Genomic DNA, 25,611 nt, shown 5'->3' with positions numbered 1-25,611 from the left:
ATGTCTGCCCCCCACACCTGTTCACCTTGTGTCTCCCCGACAGCTGACTGCTCTCATCTGTGGCTTCATCATCAAGCTGAGGAACTGCCTGCATGACGACGGCTTCCTACGGCAGCTATACACCATCGGGCTGCTGGCCCAGTTTGAGAGCCTGCTGAGCACTTACGGTGAGACTCCAGGGGCACCCCCTACACTTTTGAGATCCTGGGGTTCATAAGCAGTGCGGACATATGTAATTCCCATTCTTTCTTCCTAGACATTTTTCTGACTACGCACACAGTACATGCTGATTAAAATAAATCCAGATATCATCAAAATGTGTAAGGACCAAATGAAAGTCCTGTATAGTTACACATTCACCCCTTCATTTGTTTTGTTGTTGGTTTTTACAATCAAAGATCTTTCTAATTTGAGGATGGTTGATAATCATTTAGCAGTAATTTCCTGTAGGTCATTTGGACCATTTCTGAATTACTCCTATGAAAACAGTGCTGCCGGGATCCCTGGGTGGCGCAGCGGTTTAGCGCCTGCCTTTGGCCCAGGGCGCGATCCTGGAGACCCGGGATCGAATCCCACGTCGGGCTCCCGGTGCATGGAGCCTGCTTCTCCCTCTGCCTGTGTCTCTGCCTCTCTCTCTCTCTGTGACTATCATAAATAAATAAAAATTAAAAAAAAAAAAAGAAAAAGAAAACAGTGCTGCCATACATCTCTGCACACAAGTGTGTATGCACCTGTGTGCCCATTTCTGCAGCCACTACATTATTGGAATATTTCTGGTTCAAATAGTAGGAATATTTTAAAATCTCAAAGATATTTCCCGAGTGCTCTTGAAAAAGACTCTCTTCTTTCATTTTCTGTTTATTTCTTCTAAGAGAGTAAAACTAGGGAATTTTTTAAGTAGCATTTGTCAGTCTTTGGAGTTATAAGACATCCAATAAATACCAAGCCCTGTGGAGTGGAATGATCTGGCTACAGTGTGCTATTTGGCTATCCTTGTCCATCTCTGAAGTGCCAGCTCTGCCTTCCGAGGTCCGTGCAGCCCGGTTCCCTCCCCACGCTGTCTGTCACCAGGAGGGGGCTGGAGACTGGCATATCTCTCCACCAGCAGCATTGCTGGATGTGGCTGCAGGGTTTTAGTAGCAGCCTTACCCACAGAGGAGTGAGTCCACTGGTGAAGAGGCTCAGAGAAACCCTCTCTCCTCACAGCTATGCCTGATCCTGTCACCTCCCGTCTGTGCCCAAATCTGTGGCTGTTCTGAGCCCACAGAAAGAGTGGCAGGTCCCTTCTACCTGACAGCCTTCCGTCCCTCTCTTGCATCCAGGTGAGGAGCTGGCCATGCTGGAGGACATGAGCCTTGGGATCATGGACCTGAGGAACGTGACCTTCAAAGTCACTCAGGCCGCTTCTAATGCATCGACTGACATGCTGCCCGTCATCACTGGAAATCGGTAGAAAGATTTTTTTAATCCTCAAAACTAGCACTGTGTTTTAATTTATGTTCATTACATGTGACGTGCTTTTCATTTTTGTTTTATTGCCTTTCATTCAGTTAAAAACATTGATCTTCTACAGTAATTTCACGGGCCTTTAAAAGGTTCATGACTAGCACTTTGGAAACCACTGAGCCAGACGGCCAGTCCCTACTCTTGTATCGAGGCCAGCTTGGTTTTCCTCTTCTCACTCGCCTCCTCTCCTGCCTCTCCCCTGTCACAGCCCTTACCCATCCTCTTCCTGTCTTCACTATTTTGCAGGGATGGGTTTAACGTGCGGATCCCTCTGCCGGGCCCCCTGTTTGACGCCCTGCCCCGGGAGATCCAGAGCGGCATGCTGCTGCGGGTGCAGCCCGTCCTCTTCAATGTGGGCATCAATGAGCAGCAGACTCTGGCCGAGAGGTGGGTGCAGTGGTCACTTACCGCATATAGAAAATGTCCTTAGCCCTCTTCAGGTTCTGAGCACTGAAGAGACTTTGTCATCACTCCCTTCCTTTGGCCAGCATTCTTTAAGTGCAGCCGTACACCTAGCTCTATGTGTGGTGCTGGGGACACAAAGATGACCCAGATGTGGTCTGTATCCTCAAGAGACTTGGGCTGGTAGGAGAGAGATGTAGGCACAAGGATGAAGATGAATGCAGGGAGTAGGGGGCTCCTAACAGGAGACCCAGGGAGAAGGTCTGGGAGGGCTTCCTGGAGGGGATGATGGCTGAATGGAGTTTCAAAGAGTAAGTAGGAATTGGTCAGATGAAGAGGTGGAGGGAAGGCCTGACATCTCAGGCCAATAAGCCTGAACAAAAGCAGGTAGGGAGAAACCGTGTGGCAGCTCGAGGCTAAGGCCCCAGGCCAGGTTGGCCAGTGGTGGTGTTAGAGAGGCCTGTGTTTGAGGCTGAGAGCCTTGCCTTGATTGCAAAGGCCTGTGTCTTGTAAACTCCCTCTAAGTTCCCCTGCCAGGCAACAAGGAGTAGTCACATGTACCCGTGTGTGCAAGTAAGTGTGTGCATGTGTTCAAGGTATGACCAGAGCTAGAGGAGCCCACTCCAGGGAGAGTAGGCAGCGTCAAGAGGCCAGCAGGGAGGTGTCCCAGGGAGGACAATAATGTTCCCTGTGTCTGGCAGCTGCCATTCCTGTTGACTGCAAGAGCAGTTTCTGGAAAGTGTTGAGGCAAGGCCATATCACAGTCAGCAGAGGAGCAGGTGGAGAGGATGAGACAGTGGGGATGGGGAAGACTTGGTGAGTACCAGGTCTTTTGCTCATTCATCTGCTTTTGGGACACTCTCTTCTCAGCTGTGTCTTGGGGGCAGTCCTAGAGGTTTTCCTAGAGGAAAAACCATTGCCGGCATCAGAGTGGATGAGCTGTGATGGACCCACAGGATGGAGTCCTGTGGATGGGAGTCCTAAAGGATGACATGGGTCCATGAAGAGGCTGATGTGCATGGAGGTCACTCAGCAGGGCAGTGGTGGAGCTGCACTGGGCATCCAGGCCTTAGACTTCAGAGCCTGCCTGTGTTAATGACCACCTTGTGTCTTCCTCAAGGGTGACTTTTCTCTGCCTCTGCCTTACATATCTGGCATGTCCTGGCTACCTGGGAGGTGTGCACAGGATGAAGCTGCATGGAGAGAAAAGAGCTAGGGCCTCACAGGGCAGGAGGAGCAGCTAGTCAGGCGTGGCAGCAGGCAGAGTGACTTCAGCTTCGAGTACAGGACTGTGTCCTCACTCCCCAGCCAGAGCCCCATTGCTGTCCCTGTCTCCTAAGCACCTCCAGGATGGGAGGACAAGGGCTTCCCAGTGAGTGGCCATGAGGCATTTCTGTGCGTGCCTTACTAGGGGACAGATAGTGTTCTGATTATCTTTTAGGCACATCTGTAACAAACATGCATGGTTTCTGCTGATGTTTAAATACGTGTCACAGACACAGTAGAAATGGCCTGATGCTTGAGAGGAGGAAAGAGTTTAAATGTGTTTAAAGTTTAAATGTGCACAATAACTCTTGAGACGATCAACATTATTAGCTTCAATGCAGTGATGCTGATGCTAGTAGAAAGTGTCAGTAACTAATGGTGTGCCCATATGACTCCTGAAGGTTTGGAGATACATCTTTACAAGAAGTTATCAACGTGGAAAGTTTGGTGCGGTTAAATTCCTACTTTGAGCAGTTTAAGGAAGTATTGCCTGAGGATTGTAAGTATTTCCTCACTCACGGTAGGTTTCCTTTTCACTTGTTGTCTATCCTGTGTCACCTTGGGTGTTTGAGCCTTTCCTGCCGCTTAGGCTGTCTGCTCACCCACCGTCCAGATGCTGCCTCCATGGGCACAGTTCTTCCTCTGATTCCCTGTTCTCCCTGGCAGCCTGGTCACCTACTCAGACTCTGCCTGGCTTGAATCCTCACCCACAGGAGAAGCTTCCTCAGGCGTGGCCTGTGCTGATTATTCTCTGGTTGGTTCTCTTGTCACCTAGATAATGTGGGCTTTCTCATACATCAGCCCAGCCACTGGTGTCATTGAGGCCAGTGATGTGCATTGTGCTCCTGCTGGTAGGACAGGTGGGGGTCACAGGGGCAGGACCCCACTCAGCCCTGCACTGGTGTGAGCTCTCCACACACCTCCCTCTGTGGCGTGTAGAGTAAGATACCAGGCAGATACTTACTGCTGGATGTGGGAGGCAAGGAGGCCCGTGTGCGGCTGTCCCTGGAGGCAGATGGAGTGACAGCAGCCATCACTCTGCAAACAGCCTTCTCTGGGCTTCTGGACTCAGGCAGGAGCCCAGGGCTCTGCACACTATCTGTAAATGGAGAATTCTCTCATGATTTCGTATTTACTGAGCACTTGCCCTGGATAAAGCACCACAGGACCTAGTGACAAATGAAACCAAACCCTGCCTGGTTAGGAATGGACTCTGCCTCTCTGTGCTCGCACTGCCCCAGCCATGAGGGGGCTCCCCAGGTGAAGGAGGCCAACTGGGTCCCTGGGTAACCCCCGCATCCTCTAACGGGACTCCTAAGGAGGAAGATGGGAAAAGGCTTCATTCGCATTCCCGGGTCACTGTGTGCCAGGCATTGTGCTGTGCTAGGTGCACATTTCTGCACTGACTCCCCACGACAATGCTTCGAGGTAGGCATTAGTATTGGTGGCACAGAAAGGTTGGCTTGGATCTGAGGCTTAGTGCTTAGATAGTTGGAGAGAGCCATGGGCACATGGTGGAGAGACAAAGGGCCTACACTGGCTGTGGCCACATGACCGGGTGACTGCTGATAGGCGGAGCTGGGGGGCAAGGAGAGCAGTCCAGGTGCCAATGGCCTTGTGATATGGGACAGGGGGCACAGATGAGGCCAGGTGGGGCACACCTGTCACCACCTTGGTCAACAGCATGGGGTAACAGGGCTGTCTAGTGGTTGAGGTCACTGTGTGAAGAGGAAGGGGCTGAGGACAGAGCCTCTGGGGAAAGGCCCCGTGTGGAGGTGGCTTGTGAAGAAAAGATTCAGCAGAAGGGTGGGAGAGAGTCCTTGCAGGCAAAAGAGCAGCAGTGTTACCTGGGTGCCAAGGAGGGGGAAGGGGAGGGGTCCCTGGTGACTTCTGAGGCGCATTCAGTGTGGCGAGGGCTGCAGTCAGGGCAAGTAAGTGATGAAATGGCACTGCCTTGATGGGCCACTCTGCCCCAGAGATCAGCAGAGGTGTGAGATGGGCGATGGGGGAAGGAGCTAGGAAAACACTGGCTGTGAGATGGAGGAGCAGCTCAGGACTACGCATCAGGGATCGCTGTGGACAGGCGGAAATACAAGCAGGCAGCCTCCATCTCCCCAGGGAACCGCAGAAGTGCTGGCCCTGACCACACACTGGAATTCATTGGGGAGCCTGGACAGTCCTGATGCCTGGGCCCCACCCCAGAGTGATGGGCATCAGCAGTTCCAGAAACTCCCTAGGTGGCCAGGGTTGGAAGCCGTAAGGGGCATGGAAGTAATTTAAGTGCTACCCATGCCAGTAGCCAAGGCCAGTCTCTAAGCGTACCCCCTTTTCTTGCTTAAGTCACCCTAAACTTCCAGCTTGGCTCATGCTACAGTAGCTTCAATAGGCCGCGGTCCTGGGTGTCCCACCAGCTCTCATGGACTCCCCCTGTCTTGCAGGTCTACCTCGATCTCGGAGCCAGACGTGCCTGCCGGAGCTGCTGCGTTTTCTGGGCCAGAACGTTCACGCCAGGAAGAATAAGAATGTCGACATTCTCTGGCAAGCCGCTGAGGTAGTACCCTTGTCATAGTGAGGAAAAGAACGTTATTGTTGCACTTGCTGCCAATAATAATAATTATGATAATAAACCAAAATTGTAGCCAGGAGTCGAGAGAACAAATTTCTCCACAAAAACTTATGTCCCAAACTCTGGAAGACACTGAGAGGTGCCAGTGCGTTCATTACTTAGGGCTGTCTGAAGTCTGAGAAGCTTGACACAGACTCTGTCCCCTGGGGCATTTAATAAGCAGGTTGATGACAATTGTTACCTCCAGAAGCCTGGGCAATCGATAGCAGCTACAACTCACTGCCTCTTCTAATAGCTTCAGCAGTAGACCATGGTGACCTTCCTAGTCTCTTTACAGTTATTTTTTGTATATTGCAGTTTGGATCTCTTTTCCCAAGTACTTCCAGTATTTTCTCATAAATGTACTTGCAGAGGTCCATAGCTAGCCATTCACTCATCCCTGTCCAGAGGTGACTTTAACTGGTCTCCACGGCAGCACTGACCTGTCCGGTGTTGGCACTTGCACACATAGACTCGGGAGCACGAGTGATCCCCATATGGCGTTCCAGCTCCCAGCCTGGCCTGAGCGCAGGGGAGGAATGGACACCTGCCACTCTGCCCCTGGGGGAGGAGTAGACACCGCACTGCCCATTCACACCTGGTTACCCCCTGGTTCGCAGAGCCCAGGCAGCAGTTAGGAGGGCTGTCTAACCCTCTTCCTTCCCCCCATTGCTTTCCTTAGCTACTCATTCTAGAGCTTTCCTGTTCTCTTCATCATGAACGTGTTCCTCTCAACCCTGGGTCTCTTCCATGGCAGCAGACAGTCCAGTTGGTCATGGTGCTTGCCAGCTATTTGGTAGACCCTGTGTTTGAGAGCCTGTCTTCATGGAGTCCTCTCTTTGAACACGCCCCCCTTTGTGCCTTTGTCAGTGGATATGGCCACTGATGCCTTTCTGTCGGATGCAGCTGTGACCAGTGGATGTTCCCCTCTGTATATTCATGTGTTCATTGAGCCTACAGGTGCCCCAGCTGCTAAGACTTCATGCTCATGAAAACTGTGGGATAGGTCAGCCTGAGGAGCTCCCTTTCTGGGCTAGGCTACCCTTGGAATCTTTTCACAACAGAACACATTTGGAAGCACTGAGTGACAGGAAGCTTGAGGGGATTCATGGGCCTCATTTTTCAAATATTGTCCTGGTTCTGAGGTCACATCTGCCCTTGTTTGCTCAGGCCAAACCTAACAAATAGGGTGCAGGGTGAGCTCATGCATGCCGGGGTGCCTCGGCAGGCAGAGGAGCCCCTTACTTTCTTAGTATATTTTTTGGGGCTGCTAAAATCCTTTGGCTGGCCATGACAAACCTGCTACACAGATATCTTTGCAAGAATTCAGATATAGAGCAAGCCTTTCCTCATGTGGCACAGAAGGTGACACAGCCAGATCCCCCACAGTGGCCCAGAGCAGCACCCCCTGATTCACTCTCCTTAGTACAAGTACGCAGATGGCCTTACAGATGTAAGTAGATGCTGAGACCCGTGTGTACCCCGTTTGGGAAGTGTGCTTCTCTTTTCCTCTTGCTAGATTGTAGTGATCCACCAATCCCCTGTGCCAGGTCAGAAAAGCAGCCCATCCAGTCCCACATTTTCAGTTCCCAGCAGAGGTTCAAGGTATAGATTTTCAGGTGGAAAAGTCTCAAAGGCCCTGGACACATCACCTCTTGTATTTTCCCCTTGAGGGTCCCCTGGGGAGAGAGGTATTTGTGCAATGCCAAGTCACTCAGCTATCAAGGCCTCCCATCCCCAGTCTGACCAGAGCTGCCCTCCTTTTCTGAATCTTATTTATTTTCATTTCTGTGTATAAACCCTGACTAAACAGTTTGGGTTTAGTCATTGGTCAGGTCTAGGCCCTCATTCCATGGATGGGGAGATCCGTCAGAGCCCCAAAGCTGGCTGATGGCCCCCTCGAGGATGGAGCTTGGCACTGCAGATGGCCCTCTTGTGCAAGAATGCACCTCTGGTCACCTCTGCCTGCCTTCTGGAATCTGATGTTCTGGATACCATGTCTCTGAATGTAAGCGTTCTTTGAACCTATTTGTGGTTCTGGCTTGTGCCATGTGTCTGGATCATGAACTCTGCAGCCTGTGGAATTCAGTGAGCAGTCACGTGCACCCTCCCTTCATCAGCTATGGTTTTATGCATTTGGATTATATCACTCTTTGCTGAGTTTAGGGGATGCTTAGTGTCCTTTTTTTTTTTTTTTTTTCCTTTCCTGTAAAAATTGTTTTTGCTCTCAAAAGAAGCCTGTCTTCCTCCTGATAGTCTTGGCCAAACTTGTTTGGGCCTTTTCTCTTTTGTCTTTTTCTAAACACCGTGCTTAGGACTACACTGTGCTCTCTCTAGTGGCATTCCTGGCAGTGGCTGCGCCTCTTGGCTCTGCTGGCCTGGGAAGCAGGTGTGGTCCCATCTCCTGGGCCATCTGCAGGGGCTCTGATACTGCTCTGGAGTGTGATAGCTTATTGGAGTCCACCGTCATCTAGTTTTGATTTTTCACTGAATACCAATATTGTTCTCGAGGTGCAGTACCTGATACAGGTTCATAGGCCCTTATGTGAAGCTCTCGTGGGTAGATGTTTTGGAATTCCATATTTTAAGAAAGTGACATGGTACACGGTTGGTGCACATATATGTAATATAGTGCATATCACCTATGTTTGATGTGGCACACATATGATTGAACATACCCAGAGGTGTCTGGAGCAGCCCTCTGAAACAAACTCATTAATATTGCTTTATTGAGAAATACGAATGTTTATACAAAATGGGATAAATGAAGATTGTAGTCTCACGTCAGCTCAGATCTGATTGTGTTGCCAAATGAAGTTGCTGTAAACTTAAAAAGAAAAACAATCTTCTGTTCGAGGGCTTTCTGTTCATGGGGACTGGGTACCTAGAATTGTATCTAGTGGTGCAAAAAAAAGGCTCCCAAATGACCTTCCTGTGGGGAGAGAAGGTGCCCTGGGGTGGCCTTTTCTCAGCCTGGAGGATGCCCCACTGTGAGCTCCCACTTCCTCTGCTTGTGAAGGGGAAAGTGCACTGACCTGTCCCCATGCACAGCCCTGAGTGAGGTGGATAGTGGAGGGCCTGTGGAGTGTGGTGGTCAGGAGGAGACTAAGGGGAAGCATTTCTGAGCTATTCCCATCTGTGCAGGTGAGGAGAAAGCAGAGACCGTGGGTCTGTGCTGTGCCTTCCAGAAAGGCCCGGAGATTTGGCCAAGGGTGGAACATCCCAGGAGCTGCTCTGACCTCCTGAGCTGGTCTTTGCTGCCCTCCTCTGCCCAGGACCTGCAGCAAAGGTCTGAATGTGATGAGATGGCCTGGGCAGTTTGGAAGAAGGCACAGCTGGTAAGGTCAGCAGACAGGTGGTGATACCCCAGAAAAGAAGGGAGCCTAGGCCTTAACGGAGTGGCCTGTGGTAGGGGGAGTCACAGGAGGGATGGCCAGGGACAAAGGCCATCCCATGGGCAGTGATGTCATCTCTGCGGTCTTCTCTGGCAGGACGTGGAAGTGGAGGGAATGCCGGCCTGAGGCATTGCCATATGCCACCCTTGGCCACCCGGAACCTGTGTCCCACCCAAAGCTTCTTGCTGTTCTTTGGAGTCTCCCTCTAAGCACAGCCTGTGTTCCTGTTGCAGATCTGCCGCCGCCTTAATGGGGTCCGGTTCACCAGCTGCAAGAGCGCCAAGGACCGCACAGCCATGTCGGTGACGCTGGAGCAGTGCCTGATCCTGCAGCACGAGCACGGCATGGCTCCACAGGTGTTCACCCAGGCCCTGGAGTGCATGCGCAGGTGAGTCCCGCTGCCCCCGCCGCCCGCCCCGCCTGCCCCGGGCTCCGTGTAAACTGCAGATGAGCCGGTCCTGCCGGGGCGCCCCCGGCCCAGGTCCCCTTGACTCCAGCTGGCATGCTCTAGTTTGACTTGGGAAAATTCACTGATGTCTGCCAAGTCAAACTGTCGATGGTCTCACATTGAGACCATGTTCTCTTTTAAGTCAAGGGGTACTAGAGAGCCAGCAGTCTTCATGAGCAGGACTGCTCTGAAATCGGGTGGTCTCGGGGCGAGCTTAGGAGTTAGGAAGTCGTGTGCAGCCATGTGCAAGTGGTCTGGCACGTGGCTTTCCCTCGGCCCCCTGCCTTGCTGTGGGTGAGAATTAGGGCCAGAGCTTCCTCAGCAGGCATCGGCTGCTTCCACCATGCCTCTTAGCTCCTTCCAAACTTGAGTGAAGAAAACGCGTCTGCAGGTTGCACCGGTTTGCTCCGCTTCTTCTCTAGCCATCGACACAGTTTGCTTCTCTTAGCAAAGTGTCAAATGAGTGTCTTATGGTAACGGCAGCAGCCCCCCACCTGTCCGTGTGCCGTGGCGACCTCACCCTAATGATGTTCTGATTCTGAGGCAGCAGGCGTGTTTGCAGAATGAAACCCAGGACTAAAACTGTCTACTGTTGATCGATGCCTTGTTTCAAGCACTGCTGGGGAGCACCTTACCTCACATACCAAAAGAAAGGATAAGAAACCTGGTTTTCCCGTCTCCTTCAATGTAGCCACCAATGCTGTCCAAGTCTCGTTTCCAACAGTCACTCCTACTGAATGTTCTGTATCATTTGTCCTCTCACCAAATTCTTTGAAGCGTTCAATTCTCTTATCCTTTCTGTATGTTTCTGCCGTTTGACCTTCTCACAATAACCCACCAAAGTGATGCCTGAGCTCCTGCCTCTTGATAATAGCATTTTGTAGAAGTGGAATCGTGTTGTCCCTGTTTTGTCTTTCCACATTCATCCAAACCTCTCTGTTACCTCGGGGCTTCTATGTATGCACGTGGAGAAAGTTCACCGTCCTCCCTGTGCTGAGCCTCAGGGAAGCAGTGGAGACTCTCGACCCCCTGCCTGGGCACCCTTGGCTAAAGGCCTGTCCTCACGGGCTGCCCTTCAGGCTCAGTGTCCCTGAGGCCACGGGGTGGCAGTTGCAGGGTGCTGGGAGGGACCACCTTGGTGAGATGCAGGCCTCCACCAGAGAAGAAACACGAAAAATGGAAGGGAGGGGATACCTGTGGTGGTTGGAGCAACGATTAGGATCAGGTCCACTCAGTAGACCAGGCCGTGGTGTTTGCAGTTGATGTGTAGACATCTGTCCAGTCCTGGCTTCTAAAACCAATTCAGTGAGAACAAGGATTCATTCTGACTGCATCTGAGCACAGGGAGAAAGGAGCTCCTGAGAAAGACACACGGGCAGCCACCTCTGCTGGCCCATGGCCTGCCTTGGGGCTGTGTGGGGGGGCCCACATGTGCACAGAAAACCGCTGTGGTTTTCAACATGCACAGCCCTTTACCACCTAAGAAATGGATATTCCTTGAAGCAAAATTTAAAAATATGGATAAGCCCCTATACCAGCTGTTCTCACACCTTTACCTCAAAATCCTCCATATTCCCACTTTTGGACAAGTAACTGTGCTAATGTGTGACGCCTACTCTTCCTGATGTAGACACGTATATACAGTCACATAGGTGTGTGATTAATACACACATTGGTTACTCAGTCCCTGAATAATACACAACACACATACATGCATGAACAGATGCAGTTATATGTGCAATTTTAGCCTGTTATTTTAGCCTACTTTTTTCATTTACCTGTCTCATGGGCATTTTTTCAGGTTAATAGAGACCTTCCCATTTTGAGCACACCATAATTCCCCAGTTTGCCGTCATTGAATAAGCTCTATGTAGTTTTTAGCACCTCAAACCAGGGTGTGGTGAATACCCTTAGGTATGCTCCTGTCCACATTTACTGCATCGATCCCTTAGGTTAAACAGTATACACCTTAAAAAAAAAAAAAAGTATACACCTTTGTAAGGCTTTTAATACAAACTGTCACACTCCTGCCCACTATCCCGAGCGCCTGCTCGTCCATCTGGGTGTTGTCGTGCCTATCACTCATCAGAGTGCTTTGGAGTCTGTAAAGTCAGTGTTGCATTCCATTGTCCCAGGTGAGGACCCTGAGGTCTTGAGTAGAGAAAGACCTTCCTCCCTGGGCCTCCCTCTGCCTCTCTAAACCCCCGACCCACCCACGTCCAATTATGAAAGTCTTTTTATAAAAGTCCTATTTGTTTTTCTGAATTTTCTAAAATCTCTGCAGTAAACATATAATCTTACTTAATAATCATGTAAGATATTATTACATAAGAACCAAGCTCTATCACGGCCCCCCTACACCCACCCCCAGGAACCAGTAGCTCTAGCAGCCGGGGCTCCATGCTCACTACCACCTGTCTGCCTGACCATGTAGCAGCTCAGGCCATCACCATGTTTGATTGTTTTAAGGTGATTTTCTGGATTCTCCCCTGTGGGGAAGACACGCATCTGTTCGTAGACAGCAAACCTGAGGTGGCTGGGACACTAGCCAGTATTTCTGGCTGTGGTCAGGACCTGTGGCTCAGCCGGGAGCCCGAAGGAGGCCGCAGAAAATACTGGCCATGCCTTGAGTGGAGGAATGCATTTTGGTTCTCTTGCTTTCTCGCTTGCATCTTACCAGATGGAAGAGTAGAGCATGCAGGCAAGGGTGTAGGGCGGAGAGAGGGGTGGGGTAAGGGCTGACACTCGGGCTGTGTTTCTCTCGGAGGCCCAGGGTGAGCAGTGGCCAGTGCTGTGCTAACAAATGTTTAACAACCAGCTCTCTGCCTCCACCACCGCCAAAAAAAGCCCCGATCTATAGTGTTTGCCAGATTCTATGGCATAAATACTCCCACTGGGGCTTATTTCAGGCTACCAGTGTGACACCACGGAACATGGAATTAAGAGGCGATGTGACATTGGAGCCAATGCCAGCACACCACTCATGGTGCCTCTCTGTCCCCAATCCAGGGGCTGAGACATTCACAGAGTGAGCTAAGTAGCCACAGTGACACCTCCCCAAGACTGCCATCGTTGGGAATGTGACAGTCAGTTGGAAAGTGTCCCCAGTCAGAACGGCACACCTGAACAGTGCCATTCCAGGCCTTCCAGGTTCCTCTGGGAAAGCCCAGGAAAATTCTGCTTGAGGGAGGACCTCATGCTACTCATCTCTGGGTGGATCCTCAGGGGCCACCTGCTGTGTCCCCGCATCTCTGCTTCTGTGTCACTGTTGCCACTTTGGTGACATTCATTGAGGATGTGGCTCCAGAGCCGTGTCACCTCAGTATATTTTGTCTGTGGTGCCAAAAGGGAAAATTCCAAAATTTCTGACGTGAGCTCGGTTGGATTCCATTGTTGGGGATCACCCTGCCCACTAGTAAACTTGAATGTTCAGGGCCACCAGCAACTCAGGTCCTGCCACTGCTTAGCCTGACAGCCGAGGTGAGTCTGGGGAGGGCTCTGCCTTTGACTGGTACTTGAGGTAAATGGTAATTGTCTGAGTGGTTCATCAAGAGGCAGCTCTGGCAAAGTCGGCCGCACGGCCCCCCGCTCAGGCATCTGTGAGAAGGTCAAACCACCCCCACCCTTCCCCCAATGGTTCTTCATGTTCAGCTTGCTTTTGGAAACCCATGTCTTGGCAGCATGTGAGAGCATGGCAGGGCAGCATGGAGTTGTGCTTGGCCAGCCGAGAGAGGGCGAACATGGAAAACCATTTAGTCAACCTACATGTGTTTGTTTTCGGTAGACGACAGTATTTTTTCTTATTTTCACTTCTCTTTCTCTCCTTTCTTCTTGTGACTGTGCTGGTTTTGTTTTGGTATCCCTTCCACACCCTTTTCTGCACATCACCTTTTCTTTCTGTTGTGGCTCCATCCCATTTTTTTTTACCTTACCATTTGGTTCTCCTCTTTTTTTCCATACTTTTGATACAATCCATTGCATGTGTCTCCTTTTTTTTTTCTCTTTTCTTTATTTCCTTTGCCTTTTTCTTTTCCTTTCTCCCAAACTTTTTCCTTTTCACAGCATTGGAACACGGGAGGTAGTCACCCAGAAGAACTTGAGCGGCCTGGTGCCCATCCGAGACTTAAGACTAGACCCCAGCCTCCTCTGTTCCATCCCTTTGTTAGCTCTGAGCCCCAATTTACTGATTGTGTGGCTCTTCCTGAGCATAGCCTACCTGGTGACCAAATTGCGTTGCAAATGAGTATCCTTGCGAAAAGTCAGTACTAAGTCACAAGAGAAACAAAAGTGCCAGAGTATGTCCAGCCATCTGTGTCCCTAACTGGACAGAAGGAATGTGTCAAAGCGTGGTCTGCCAAGAAATATTTCATGCCTTACAGTTTGATGTTCTGTTGTTCTGAACTGTAAATACCCATCAAATTATTTCACCAAGAGGACTCGTTCGTTTAAATTCCATCGAGTTTTCAGAGCTTGTAACACATTCTGACAGTGCCCTGTCGCTGCATTGTTTAGCTGGCCTGGAGTTACTTGTACCAAATCTCTCACCTTCTGATGTACAAATCTTCATTACCTGTATATCTCCTGTGCCCTGTTTCCAAGAGAAGGGGTTCTGTCTGAAGAGAGTTTGTGTATTTGATACTATTCTTTAATGTACCGCTAACCTTTCCTTTCCTTTTGAAGAGAAATGAAAAGGATAGATGCTTTATAACCGGCTCATCTAGATCTACCTATTTAATAGGACATGTACTTTCTGCTTTCATTTCAAAGCGTAGTCCCTGAACTCACAGTAGCAAACACTTTGCAGAATCGTAACATTCCTCTCTTGTGTTTATGATTTCCAGTCTGAGATGACACAACGCTGTGACTGCAGTAGCACGTTGTACCAAGTCAGGCACATTAAAATAACATGCTGCATGTGACTTTTGACCTACTCTTTGAGATCTTTAGGGATCACTAAACTGATTACAGAAATTAGTGCGTATAGTAACAAAAGGCTGTTAAATACATTTATTTTTCATGAAGCAGTATTTTTCATTTTAAAAATTGCATCTTGAAATACAGATTAAAGTCCAGACATCTTTTCTCTCTGCCAAATCAAATGCGGTTAATAATGATCATTTAGAAAATCAAAGAAAAATGAACCAAAACTGGAGGCCTAACCTTTGGGCACTTGTGATAGATGGAACCATGCTTGGATTTGTGCTGTTAGCACTCTTCACATAATGTGGCAATGCCCAGAAAATGGAATGGTTCTTAACCTTAACTTTCACATTTGGCAGAAGAGTAATTGAACGTGTGTAATGGTAACAATAAATTAGGTGGAAATGCCATAGATTCTGTATAAGAAATACTCAGTGGCTTCTCTGTTTTCCAGTTCAAACTATGCCATGCTTCTGGTTTTGACCGCCAGCTGGTTCCCCATGCACAGTATTTTATGAAAGTGGATTTCTTTTTACCAGTCTAGAAAAATCAGAGTGAATTTACAGAATCTGTCTTTTCCAGAAACTTTACACACATGCATACACACAAACCCAATCCACCACAAAATCTGCCCTCTCTGTTCCTCCCTCAAGATATCAAGAACTTACTCTGGGACTTCTCTGGTTTGACATCAGACTCTAGGAATGGTAGAAGTGGTTAGCAGTGAATGACAAACGCTGAACTCAGGATTCTAAGACTGTTCTCCTCCTCATACCCTGGGAGGCCCTTCTTTTCCTAGACCCCCTGAGCACTGCAGGAGCCCTAGGGCAGGGTTCCTACCTGTAGGGGAAGCCAGTCTTCTCACAAGTGCCGTGTGGCCACCGCGTCTCTGAGGTGGCCGTTCTGTGGCATAGCTCCTGACACCCTTCAGTAGGGAGTCTCACCGGATGCCCAGTGATAGGTGGTGTTAAGTTGTAGCAACACAACACTCGTCACTGTCTGATCCGTGATTTTTGAGAGGCATGTTCACCTCCTGCCTCCTTCACTTTGGGGCGCATGCATCAGCACCCGAAGACTGTTTAAGATCCTTTATTTGAAAGGGAGAAAGTAGAGTTCACAGGCCCTTTCAGCTCCTGTTCCACAGCCTCCCAGTCCCTGCTCTGGTTCAAGTGCCCCTGAAGCCCCTCGGTGGTGACACGTGCTCGTGCCCACCTCTAGGCCTGGCAGAGACTATGCACCGATGAGGGTGGCCCTTTGACTATAGACAGTGTGCCCCCCGCCGCTCCCCGGGCTTGTGGGCATTTCTGTCCCAGTCCCTCGAGACTCCTCCTGGGACCACCTCTCCACCCCCAGCAAAGGGAGGGCATGGCCACTAGAGAGGCCCCTCTGAGGAGGTCTCGTGGACGCCACAGCCTGCTCCTCGCTGCCATGGTGCCAGCCAGGCCTTCCTGCCCTGTGTAGATTTGGCTGCTAGATTGACAGAGAAATAAGTTGGAAAAGAGAGAAGATAAAGTTCTTTGTTTTTCTCTTCAGGGGCTGAGCCAAAAGGCAGTCATTCTAGATGTCCGGTCATGAGGGCAGCACAAGAAAGAACACCAGGAGATCAGCCTAGACTCTGATTGTTGTTGCCACCTTTCTTCAGACCGTCTGAGGAAAGAGACTCAGTATGCTCACCCTTTGTGCTGAGTTTTAGCATCACTAAGGCTTTTTACTTAGGAAATAAGACTAAATATATATCTGAAAATCTTATCTGCTTTAGTGAAAAATAGGCTGGATGAAACAAACATAGGAAGGATGAATCACCAAAGAGGAGTCTGGTATTTGGTGATGGTTTTCAGGCTGCTGCTGAGGTGATGCTAGCAGCAGGTGGGACATTGTCAGTGGCCACCAACACTAGATATTCAGGATCACTGAGATCCCAGTGTATCCACATGAGTTCTAAAGTGGAAGATCCACACCAGAAAGGGAGAATCAGAGGAGTCCTCAAAATTAGTTGTCATCTGGGTTTCCATTCTAGTTTCTCATTCAAAAAAATGGATGTCCTTGAAAAGAAATAATTTACCTATAGAATAAAAAAAAATCATGGAGCTTTGAAATAGTTAAACCCCTCTTTCTAAAATCTATCCAAGACCTTTTCAATGGGTGCTATTGACACCCAAGAACTATGCAGCCGATGTGGTGGATAGAAGTGTTCTATCTTAGGACAGCAGGCTGGCCCCTGTGGCAGGAAACACCAGTTAGGACACACCCTCTCCCCTCTGCACACTTCAGTCTCAAGCCCTAGCACCAAGCTCCTGCAAATAAGTCATGGCAGCATTGGGGTGCCATCAGCCTCAGCAGTCAGATTTTGTAAATTCAAAAACATTTGAAGGAAAGTAAGTACAATTTGCTTTAAAAACTAAATCACATGGAAAGAGTAATCTTGATTACAATGTCGTGTATCACCTATTCAGTCAGTTAAACCCATAATTAGCTTCTTTACCATGTGTAAATAAAAGATAACAGCAAAGTTGACAGATGATTCTTCTGTGCTCCTCAAAGCAGTTTGGCATTTACTAGTGATAGATGGCCTTTTAAAAGTGTGTACATTTCTATATAAATAGAGAAACCATATCTGAAATAGTTTGATAACAGGAGAGCTTCCAAAGATAAAGTCAGACTAACTGTGCATAGGAACCTATAGCTTCTGCTTTACATGAGATTATATTTTTATCTGATTACTGGATGCTAGACAAACATGATCATCCTTTACCCTACAGGGTTCCCTGTTCATATGGCCTAGGCATTCAGCTCCAATGACACCTGTCTCACTGAGGGCTTGAGGCTCTGGTGACAAGAAAGCCTAGCTGAGTTACTAAATTACTTAATAACAAGCAGGTGGATACTTTTCTAAAATACCTGAGCTTACCTTTTGAATAAAATTACTGTCGTACCAAAAATATTTTACATGTTGTTGATAATGAGACTGTCATTTTCACTTTAAAAGGCTTGAGCAATTGCCACTGATATTTTTTTAAAATGCATGACATAATGGTCTTCATACAATTTGAAATATTTTTTTTAACTCACTCTTTCTTGGTAACTCCAAATTTTACATCTCATAATGGGGATTTTTGTACTAAATTTGATAACTAGTCGATTTAATTGCTAGTCTAAGAATAATATAAAAATGTAAAGTTCTGTGCTTATAGGAAGTCATTTATATTTAGAGTCGCTTTTGCCTGTTAATTTAATGTCTACAGCAGATCATTTCCCAGAGAACTCCCCTGATGCTCTCACTTGGGAATGTGAGGCCTGCCTGATGGCTCATCCTCCTGTTCAGCATTTGCTGTGCCTGCTGGGTTGCCATGACAACCCTCCATCCAGTACAGTTGGGGATGATGCCTGATGCCGATAGGGGGTTCTCTAGGGAAGGGCACCTGTGGGCTCTCACTGGCTTAGTGGCCTGCCTATGAGAGGTGACCACAGTGAGGACAGCCCACCTGGAGAAGACTGCCATGGGGAGATCTCACTGGGCTCACTCCTTCATGATTGTTCTAGCCCAGACAGCTGTGCAGACTCACCGTGCCACCATTGCATGGGCTCACTGTTGCTTTGCACCCAGGACAGCTATCTCCTCAGTGGGGATGGCATGTTAGAGCAGCCTTCTCAGCCAGATGGCTTTGCTACATTCTGAATTCTGCAAGGAAAATGAATTTTGAATTTGAGGTGATTAATAGCCATTGCTACTACAGAAAAATGCAGCTCCTGAAAGCTTTGGTAAGAGTAGCACTATTTCTCATTCTATTCAATTTGCGACGCCACAGAACCTTTGAACTGCTAGTTATGATAGAATTCTCAGATTACTAGACATGACATTCATGGAAACCTTCCACTTAAAAACAGAAGTTTGCTTCTACTTAGATATAGTGCTGCCTCTGGAAATGCCAGACTCGCAATCCCATCCAGCATGTGTCCATGTCTGTGTTTTTCTTAGTTGCCTTCCTCGTTCAGAAGCCTGCCATCTTGCGTGCGTATTGTTGTAAATGAGTCCGGCACCCATTAGAATTAATCAACCTTTTTTTTAATGCTATGAAAATAATCAACTCATTTCATCTTAGTTTAAGTCTTTTCTTTTTTCCTTTTTTACTGCTGTCATTTCTTGTGCTTGTTTTTTCCCCAGTGAGGGTTGTCGAAGAGAAAATACAATGAAGAATGTTGGAAGTCGCAAATATGCATTTAATTCCCTGCAGCTGAAGGCTTTCCCCAAGCATTACAGGCCTCCCGAAGGGACTTACGGAAAAGTTGAAACATGAACACACGGTTCCTCTAATTAGCTGTTACATACTAAATGTGGGTACCCTCTAGTGTCATATATGAATTCTTCAAGAAGACCTGAAGGATTGGTTTTTATTTTTGTGTTTTAAAAAAAATTCACTAAAAAGTCTATGGAGCATGTTTTTTCCCACTGGAATTAATAGGAGGTGATGTTTGGCTCAGTAGTGTGGATTGTAGCGACTGCCCATTTAAATAGCCTCAGCCATAACCACACAGATATCATTGATAGTTCCCTGTGTGAATCAAGCTAGATATGTCTGAAATGCTAAAAGACTTTTTAAAATGCCCACTTAGGCAGCTGCACACCTAACGTATTTTTCTACTGAGTAACTCAAAATTGAGCATTGAATTACAGTCTACTTTTAAAAACTCTGAATGTAAAACAGTAAATAATATATTAAATTATTGGATCCTGGGCAGACCAATAGATGTTAAATGTTAACTCAAGCTTTGGGAAAGAAGCCAGCTCTAGCTCGTGCAGTGAGAGCAAATGGTTCCAATGAATTGTCCCATCTGTAACGGCACAGGTGAAATCAGAAGGTGAAGTGAGGGTCACTAAATAATGCCTGAGATCAGACTTCACTGGAAGGTAGTCTCTGCATAGTGGCTCCCACAGCTCTGCCCCTGATGCCTTGTAGAACAGGGTGTGTGCTGGAGAATGTGAAGCCAGCTGTCCTGTTCTCTTCAGCTCTGGGGCTGGTCCTGCACACGCCCCCTCCTTCCATCACTCCAGAACCCCGCTCACTCATGAGGTGTCTGCTGCCTCTCAGATAGCAATGGGGGATTTTTGTGTGTGTAGGTGCTGGAAGCCTAAATATTTTCAGAACAGATGTCCTTTCGTGGGTTTCCCAATTTATTGTCTTCTAGAAGACAATGCAATCATGTTGAATTGTCTGATGAAAGTGTCTCTTAGGTTTGCAGTACTTGTTACAGTCCTCTTCACATTCTCTTATGTAAGATGACTATTGAGAAAGTTGGATTTATCTCCTACAGTGAGATTTTGAAAGGGATTAATGGGCCATAAAACTTAGGAATTTCATAGAAAATTATGTCTGGTCATCTATTATAAGATGATGATGAGTCTTATCTGCACATAGCAGAGATTTTTTTTTCTTAGTTTATATGTTTATCAGTTGTTTATCATGATGATTATGTTTACATGTTATTTAAAAGGCTGTAAAAGAAATCTATGTGGCACATACCCATGATGCTGATCCTAATGATTTAGGAAATTCCTACATCTAAATTTGAGGTATTATTCGTGGGCTCCTTTAGAAATGCCCCTTGGAAACATGTAATGTATGTGGGCTGCTGAGGCCCAGGCAAAGCCACCCACCGGCAGGGACCCAGAGGGGTAGGCGCAGGTGAGGGTGGAACTGTATGGATGACCCTCCAGGCCCTACCTTCTCAGACAGAGCCTACTTCTCCTGATGCCTGGTTGGGTGTGAGAGGATATGGAGGACGCAGCAGGGAGTGATGGCACAGCTCACACATCTCCCACGGCTGGCTCACTGTGGAGAGTGCGCGCAGACACTGCTGTCCACCACCCCGCTGCAGAGGTGGCAGCAGCTGGTATCACCTTCTGCTGTGTCAGACCCCGCTCAAAGACAGTTTCCAGTATGGCTGATTGGGCCTCTCACCACTCCCCCATTTCATTTAATTTGTAATTTCTCTAGCATCTACCTATTTCCGTCTTTTCTCGTTTTAACATCACTACCTTTAAAAAATTCCCTTGTCTTTTTAAATTAAATGTTACCCATATTGTTTCCAGAATTTTATTTTATTTTATTTTATTTTTGGTCTGAAGAGCATTAAGTACCTGCATTTATCAAAAGGGAATACAGCAAATGTTGAGTCATCTGTTAGCAATTCTGCATGTGGCACCATTATGTGAATTATTTTAACGACTTTGGCTTCATGTTAAGGATCACCATAAAACTCTAAGACTTGGCTAATCGTGTAGAAAATGTGGAGGCGTCAGTATTCCATGTGAGCGCTCGGCCGGGCTGCGGCGAGAGAGCCTGGCTCAGCCTCCCGGTGGCCTCACGCCCTCCGCGCTTGCTCTGCGCCAGGGCTCCTGCCCGCCGGGGTGGCCGGGGCTCCTCCCGTGGGCCCAGAGCCTTGAGCTTCGGTTGCACAAGGAAAGCCGCTTCACAGGTTCCGGCCAGTGTTCCTGAGAAGGCCCCTCCTTTCAAAAGAAACGTGGAGACCCACTAGGAACGTGGGACGTGACGTGGATTCTGTGTAAGCACGTGCAGCACAGTTGCCTTTGGTTTCCTTTAAAAATGTACAAATATTGTATAATACAGTTTTGTCCCCACACAATTGTATTTGCCAAGCTTAGTGCATTCAAGTACTTTTATTTATTTGTTTTGGGTGGGCAGTATTAATATATATAAACATATAGTTACTGTTTTATATATTCTTAGCTCATTCAAAGCCATGTATGCTGTAAATGTGCTAGTCTTTAGAATGACAAATAATAAATAACTGACAAGAACATTAAACTTGGTGTTGCCTGATTCATCCCGTTCCAATCAGTAGGAGGACTAGTGGTATGGCCGCAGCGGGCCGGGCCACCTCAGTGGCATTGCATCGAGCGCTCGGGAGTTTGTAAGCATGAGACCATGACAGACTTCTGTTTTATAACCTTGTTCCCGTTTAATTTGAAGCAGAGGGGCAGTAGGGGTGGGATCAAGAGCGTGGACTTCGGCTTCGGATAGAGCCAGCTCCAGTCCTGTGCTGCCACTCACTGGCTGGTGACTGAACAAGTTGCTTGCCCTCTCTGAGCCTTGGTTTTCTCACATGCAAAGCATGGACCCAACAGTATGTTCTTCGTAACATGCTTGTAAGGTGCCCTGGCATTAAATGTTCTTCAGTGTAGCTGTTATTACCGTCCCACGTCCATTAAGAGGGATTGCGTCTTCTCTGTGGGTTGCCTGGTAATCTGTTTTGTGTGATTTGCTTAAAATGTAGTTCCATTAATGGTTGGCTTGTTGTAACAAGGACTGCATCTTGTACCTTTGCACCTTTTTCTCAGCCATGTGAGCAATGATTTCCTTTGGATGAATTCCTGGCAGCAGACATTTAGAATTAAAAGATCACTTAAATTTTTTAACATTTTTGAATTTTTACTATTACTGAAGTGCTCCCAGAAAATTAACCTACCACCTATTAACACATGCCTTTTTTCCTTTATTCTCAACTTCTGTTTGATGACTATGAAAATTGAACATCTTTTATACTTTTAGTGATATTTCTACTTTTGTGGTTTCATTGGAGTGTTGGTCTTTTTCATGTGCCTTGTTTCTAATATATATTAACTCCTCTGTCGTATGTAGCAGTTTTTAAAAACCTTCTCATTTGTCTTTGGTTTTGTTTATAGTAGGGAGTAAGAGAACTTTTAAAGTTTTTATGTAATTAAATATGCTTGTCTTTTTCTTTTTGGTGCTTGTTCTGAAATCCAGTCCTGGCTTCACCACTGAAGGTGACAGACTGGGCACCCGTCCCTTGTCCTTGAGATGGATGAGGTGCTGTGCACTCAGTGAAGGACCACAGTAGCCTGTGCCACCCTGGATAGAAAGCTCCCTCCCCATTGCTAAGATCTGGCAAGTGGGAAATAACTTTGTCTTATTTTTATCATAGCTGTCAGTCTCCAAGCTTTGACAGATTCCTGAGAGCATAGGATCAGAATATTCACATTACAAATTCCCCCTTGGACTCCTCTTATATCTCAGCGCTATCTTTGTGATGATTCCTTCCTGCACCAGGCTCTTTGGTGGGCCGTTTCCGCAGTCCAGGCAGGTCTGAATTCAAATATAGACCTCTGCGGTATTTTCACGCTCTGTTGTATCATTTAATGACAAGCTGGGACAGGTTAAAGAGGATAGGAAACTTGCTTATGTTTCCACTCCTGGGAAGACGATGTCCGCATCAGAGAGACAAATTTAGAAAGAAAGCATTTCACTGCTACGTACCCCTTGCTGCTCACCCCTCTCTCGGCTTCCATGCCCTCACTTTGTCTCCTTGTTGTCCTCCACCCACCACTAACATTTTGGTGTTCCCCATGTTTCTGTCCATAACTCTCCATCTCCTTTCAAATGCTCTTCCTGAAAAGTCTTAATCACTCCTATGGAATAAATTGCCACTTATTTGCTAATGATTCCCAGATTTCTAGGTCCTCCCCAGACTCTAGGTCCATATCCATCTACAGACCCAGCCACCTCCTAGTCATTCTACTTGTCTATCTTGGGGTCTCATAGCCTATCACAAAGTCATGCTTTCTCTCCAAGCTGGCTGAGCCATCCTCTATTAAATGACCCTACCCTCCACCCAGTGGTCATCTTTTCTCTTGTCATCCACATCTCATCAGCTACTAAGATCTGTATCTCATTACCCCTTCAGCCTATCCCATAATTCACCCCCACACTCACAGCCCTAGTCCATGTCTTGTCCCCACCACCCCCTCAGCCTTCTCACTGCTCCTTAAATGCCCATCTCAGGCCTGCCCTCCTCTATGATTTCTCTCCATAGAATGAGTTGGTCCCTTAAAAAAAAGTATTTTTCCTCATTTCCATTTTGAGTATAACTATCATATTGTGTATCTCCTACCCATCATATTACGTTTTACTTTGTCCAGCATGTTATTTTGTGTCTTCGACAGCAAACATAATGCCTGTCACTCAAAAACGTTTACTGAATGAAAGGATAACTTTTGGGAGGGAGGTGTTCAATTGAAATTTTTCTTATTTTACCACTAGACCATTGTTGCTTTTGTCTCTCTGTATAATCCGTCATTCTAAACAATGACAAGGAGCCAAAACTAACTGTCTCAAAGAAGAAAGCAAACAAGAGCAGCAGGGTGTGGCAAGCACCAGGATGGTAGTTTTCTCTCCTAGGGTAAGCGGTAAGCAGCAGGGTCTCTGAGGAAAGCCCAGTATCATAGCGGGTTCACACAATGTCCTTTTGATCTAGATGGTAGTGACATGATGATTTACTTTATAGTTATTTGTTAACATTATACACCCTGTGCACCTTTCTATATGGCTGTTATATTTAACAAAAATTAAATGTTAACCCATCATTATTCAATCAATAATCTGTGAAGAGAATTAAGAATATAGTTCTATTTATAATAGTATAAAAAAGGAATAAGAGGGATCCCTGGGTGGTGCAGCGGTTTGGCGCCTGCCTTTGGCCCAGGGCGTGATCCTGGAGACCCGGGATCGAATCCCACGTCGGGCTCCCGGTGCATGGAGCCTGCTTCTCCCTCTGCCTGTGTCTCTGCCTCTCTCTCTCTCTCTGTGACTATCATAAGTAAATAAAAATTAAAAAAAAAAAAAGGAATAAGATACTTGGAATTAACCGCATCAAGGAGGCAAAAGTCTTACACTGAAAACTACAAAATGTTGTAGAAAGAAGACACCAATAAATGGAAAGACATTCATGTGAATGGACTGAGAGATTTCGTATTGTTAAGATGCCAATACTTTCCAAGGTGATGTACAGATTCAGTGTACTCCCTATCAAAATTCCAGTGGTGTCTTTTGCGGAGATAGGGAAATGCATCCTAAAATTCATCTGGCATCTCAAGGGACCTAGAGTAGCCAAAACCCTCAAAAAATAAACAGTTGGAGGTTGCACACTTCTTGATTTCCAAACTTATTACAAAGCTATAGTAATCAAAATAGTGTGGCACTGACATAAAGACAGACATATAGACCGACAGAAAAGAACAAAGGGCCCAGAAGTAAACCCTAGCATATGTGGTCACGTGATTTTCATCAAGGACACCAAGATCATTTAATGAGCAAAGGGCAATCTTTTCAACAAATGGTATTGGGAAAACTGGATATCCCCGTCAAAAGAGTGAAATTGGACCTTACACTATGTACAGAATTAACTCCAACTTGATCAAAGACCTAAATGTAAGAACTAAAACTGTACAACTCCTAGAAGAAAATTCAGGGGAAGAACTTCATTGGATCGGTCAATCATTTGTTGGATATGACACCAAAAGGACAAGCAACAAAAAGTAAAAACAGATACACTGGACTGCATCAGAATTTAAAACAGCAATGGTGAACATAATCAACAGAGTGAAAAGAAATGGGAAAAAGTGCAGATGGTCTCCACTAAGGAGTTAATATCCAGCATATACTCAGAACCCCTAGAGCCCCACAACAGAAGAGCAGACAGCCCTATTTTACAAGGGGCAGAACTTTGAATAGACATTTCTCCAAAGAAGGTTTATAAAAAGCCAACAAACACATGAAATGATGCTCAACATCAGTACAACAGTGGTTGCCAGGGGTTGGGGGTACAGGGTAATGGGGAGTTGGTTAATGGGTGTACAGTTTCTGTTTCACAAGATGAATGAGCTCCAGAGATTGGCTGCATAACAAGGTAAATGTACTTAACACTATTGAACTATATACTTAAAAATACTTAAGATTGTATGCTTTATGTATATTTTACCACAGATAAAATTTTAAATAGTTACTAATAAAGGTATCATAAGTTTCAAAGTGGATCACAGACCTATATGTAAATTAAAACTATAAAATTTTTACATGAAAACAAGAATAAATTTCTGTAAGTTTGAATTAGGTAATGATTTTTTTTAGACATACCAAAAGGAAAAAGATAAATTGGAATTTATCAAAATAATTGTGCTTCAAAAGACAGCAAGCATCAAGAGAATGAAGACAGATCACCTTTGGGAGAAAAACATATGCCAATCATTTGTCTTT

The 25,611-nt window shown here is 46.8% G+C and overlaps 1 protein-coding gene across 22 annotated transcripts in view; it reads left to right on the top strand.

Moving 5' to 3' along the window:
* The window catches only part of INPP4A (inositol polyphosphate-4-phosphatase type I A), a 135,087-nt gene extending 113,721 nt beyond the window's left edge, over window positions 1-21,366 (top strand). For 15 of the 22 annotated variants that reach the window (XM_025464439.3, XM_025464405.3, XM_025464420.3 and 12 more), the window contains 7 exons: window positions 44-167; window positions 1,323-1,449; window positions 1,753-1,893; window positions 3,576-3,673; window positions 5,613-5,725; window positions 9,408-9,562; window positions 13,685-14,244. In XM_025464439.3, the coding sequence (XP_025320224.1) occupies window positions 44-167; window positions 1,323-1,449; window positions 1,753-1,893; window positions 3,576-3,673; window positions 5,613-5,725; window positions 9,408-9,562; window positions 13,685-13,865 (939 nt within the window). In that variant the 3' untranslated portion in view covers window positions 13,866-14,244. Of the gene's footprint in view, window positions 1-43; window positions 168-1,322; window positions 1,450-1,752; window positions 1,894-3,575; window positions 3,674-5,612; window positions 5,726-9,407; window positions 9,563-13,684; window positions 14,245-16,075; window positions 17,484-18,704 lie in introns of those variants that run through there. The other 7 variants (XM_025464449.3, XM_049115841.1, XM_025464500.2 and 4 more) reach the window with 2 other exon arrangements.
* The last annotated feature ends 4,245 nt before the right edge of the window (window positions 21,367-25,611 follow it).

The sequence above is a fragment of the Canis lupus genome, chromosome 10, assembly GCF_003254725.2.
Source record: "Canis lupus dingo isolate Sandy chromosome 10, ASM325472v2, whole genome shotgun sequence".
Classification (NCBI taxonomy): Eukaryota; Metazoa; Chordata; class Mammalia; order Carnivora; family Canidae; genus Canis; species Canis lupus.
This window is presented reverse-complemented; position numbering and strand designations above follow the sequence as displayed.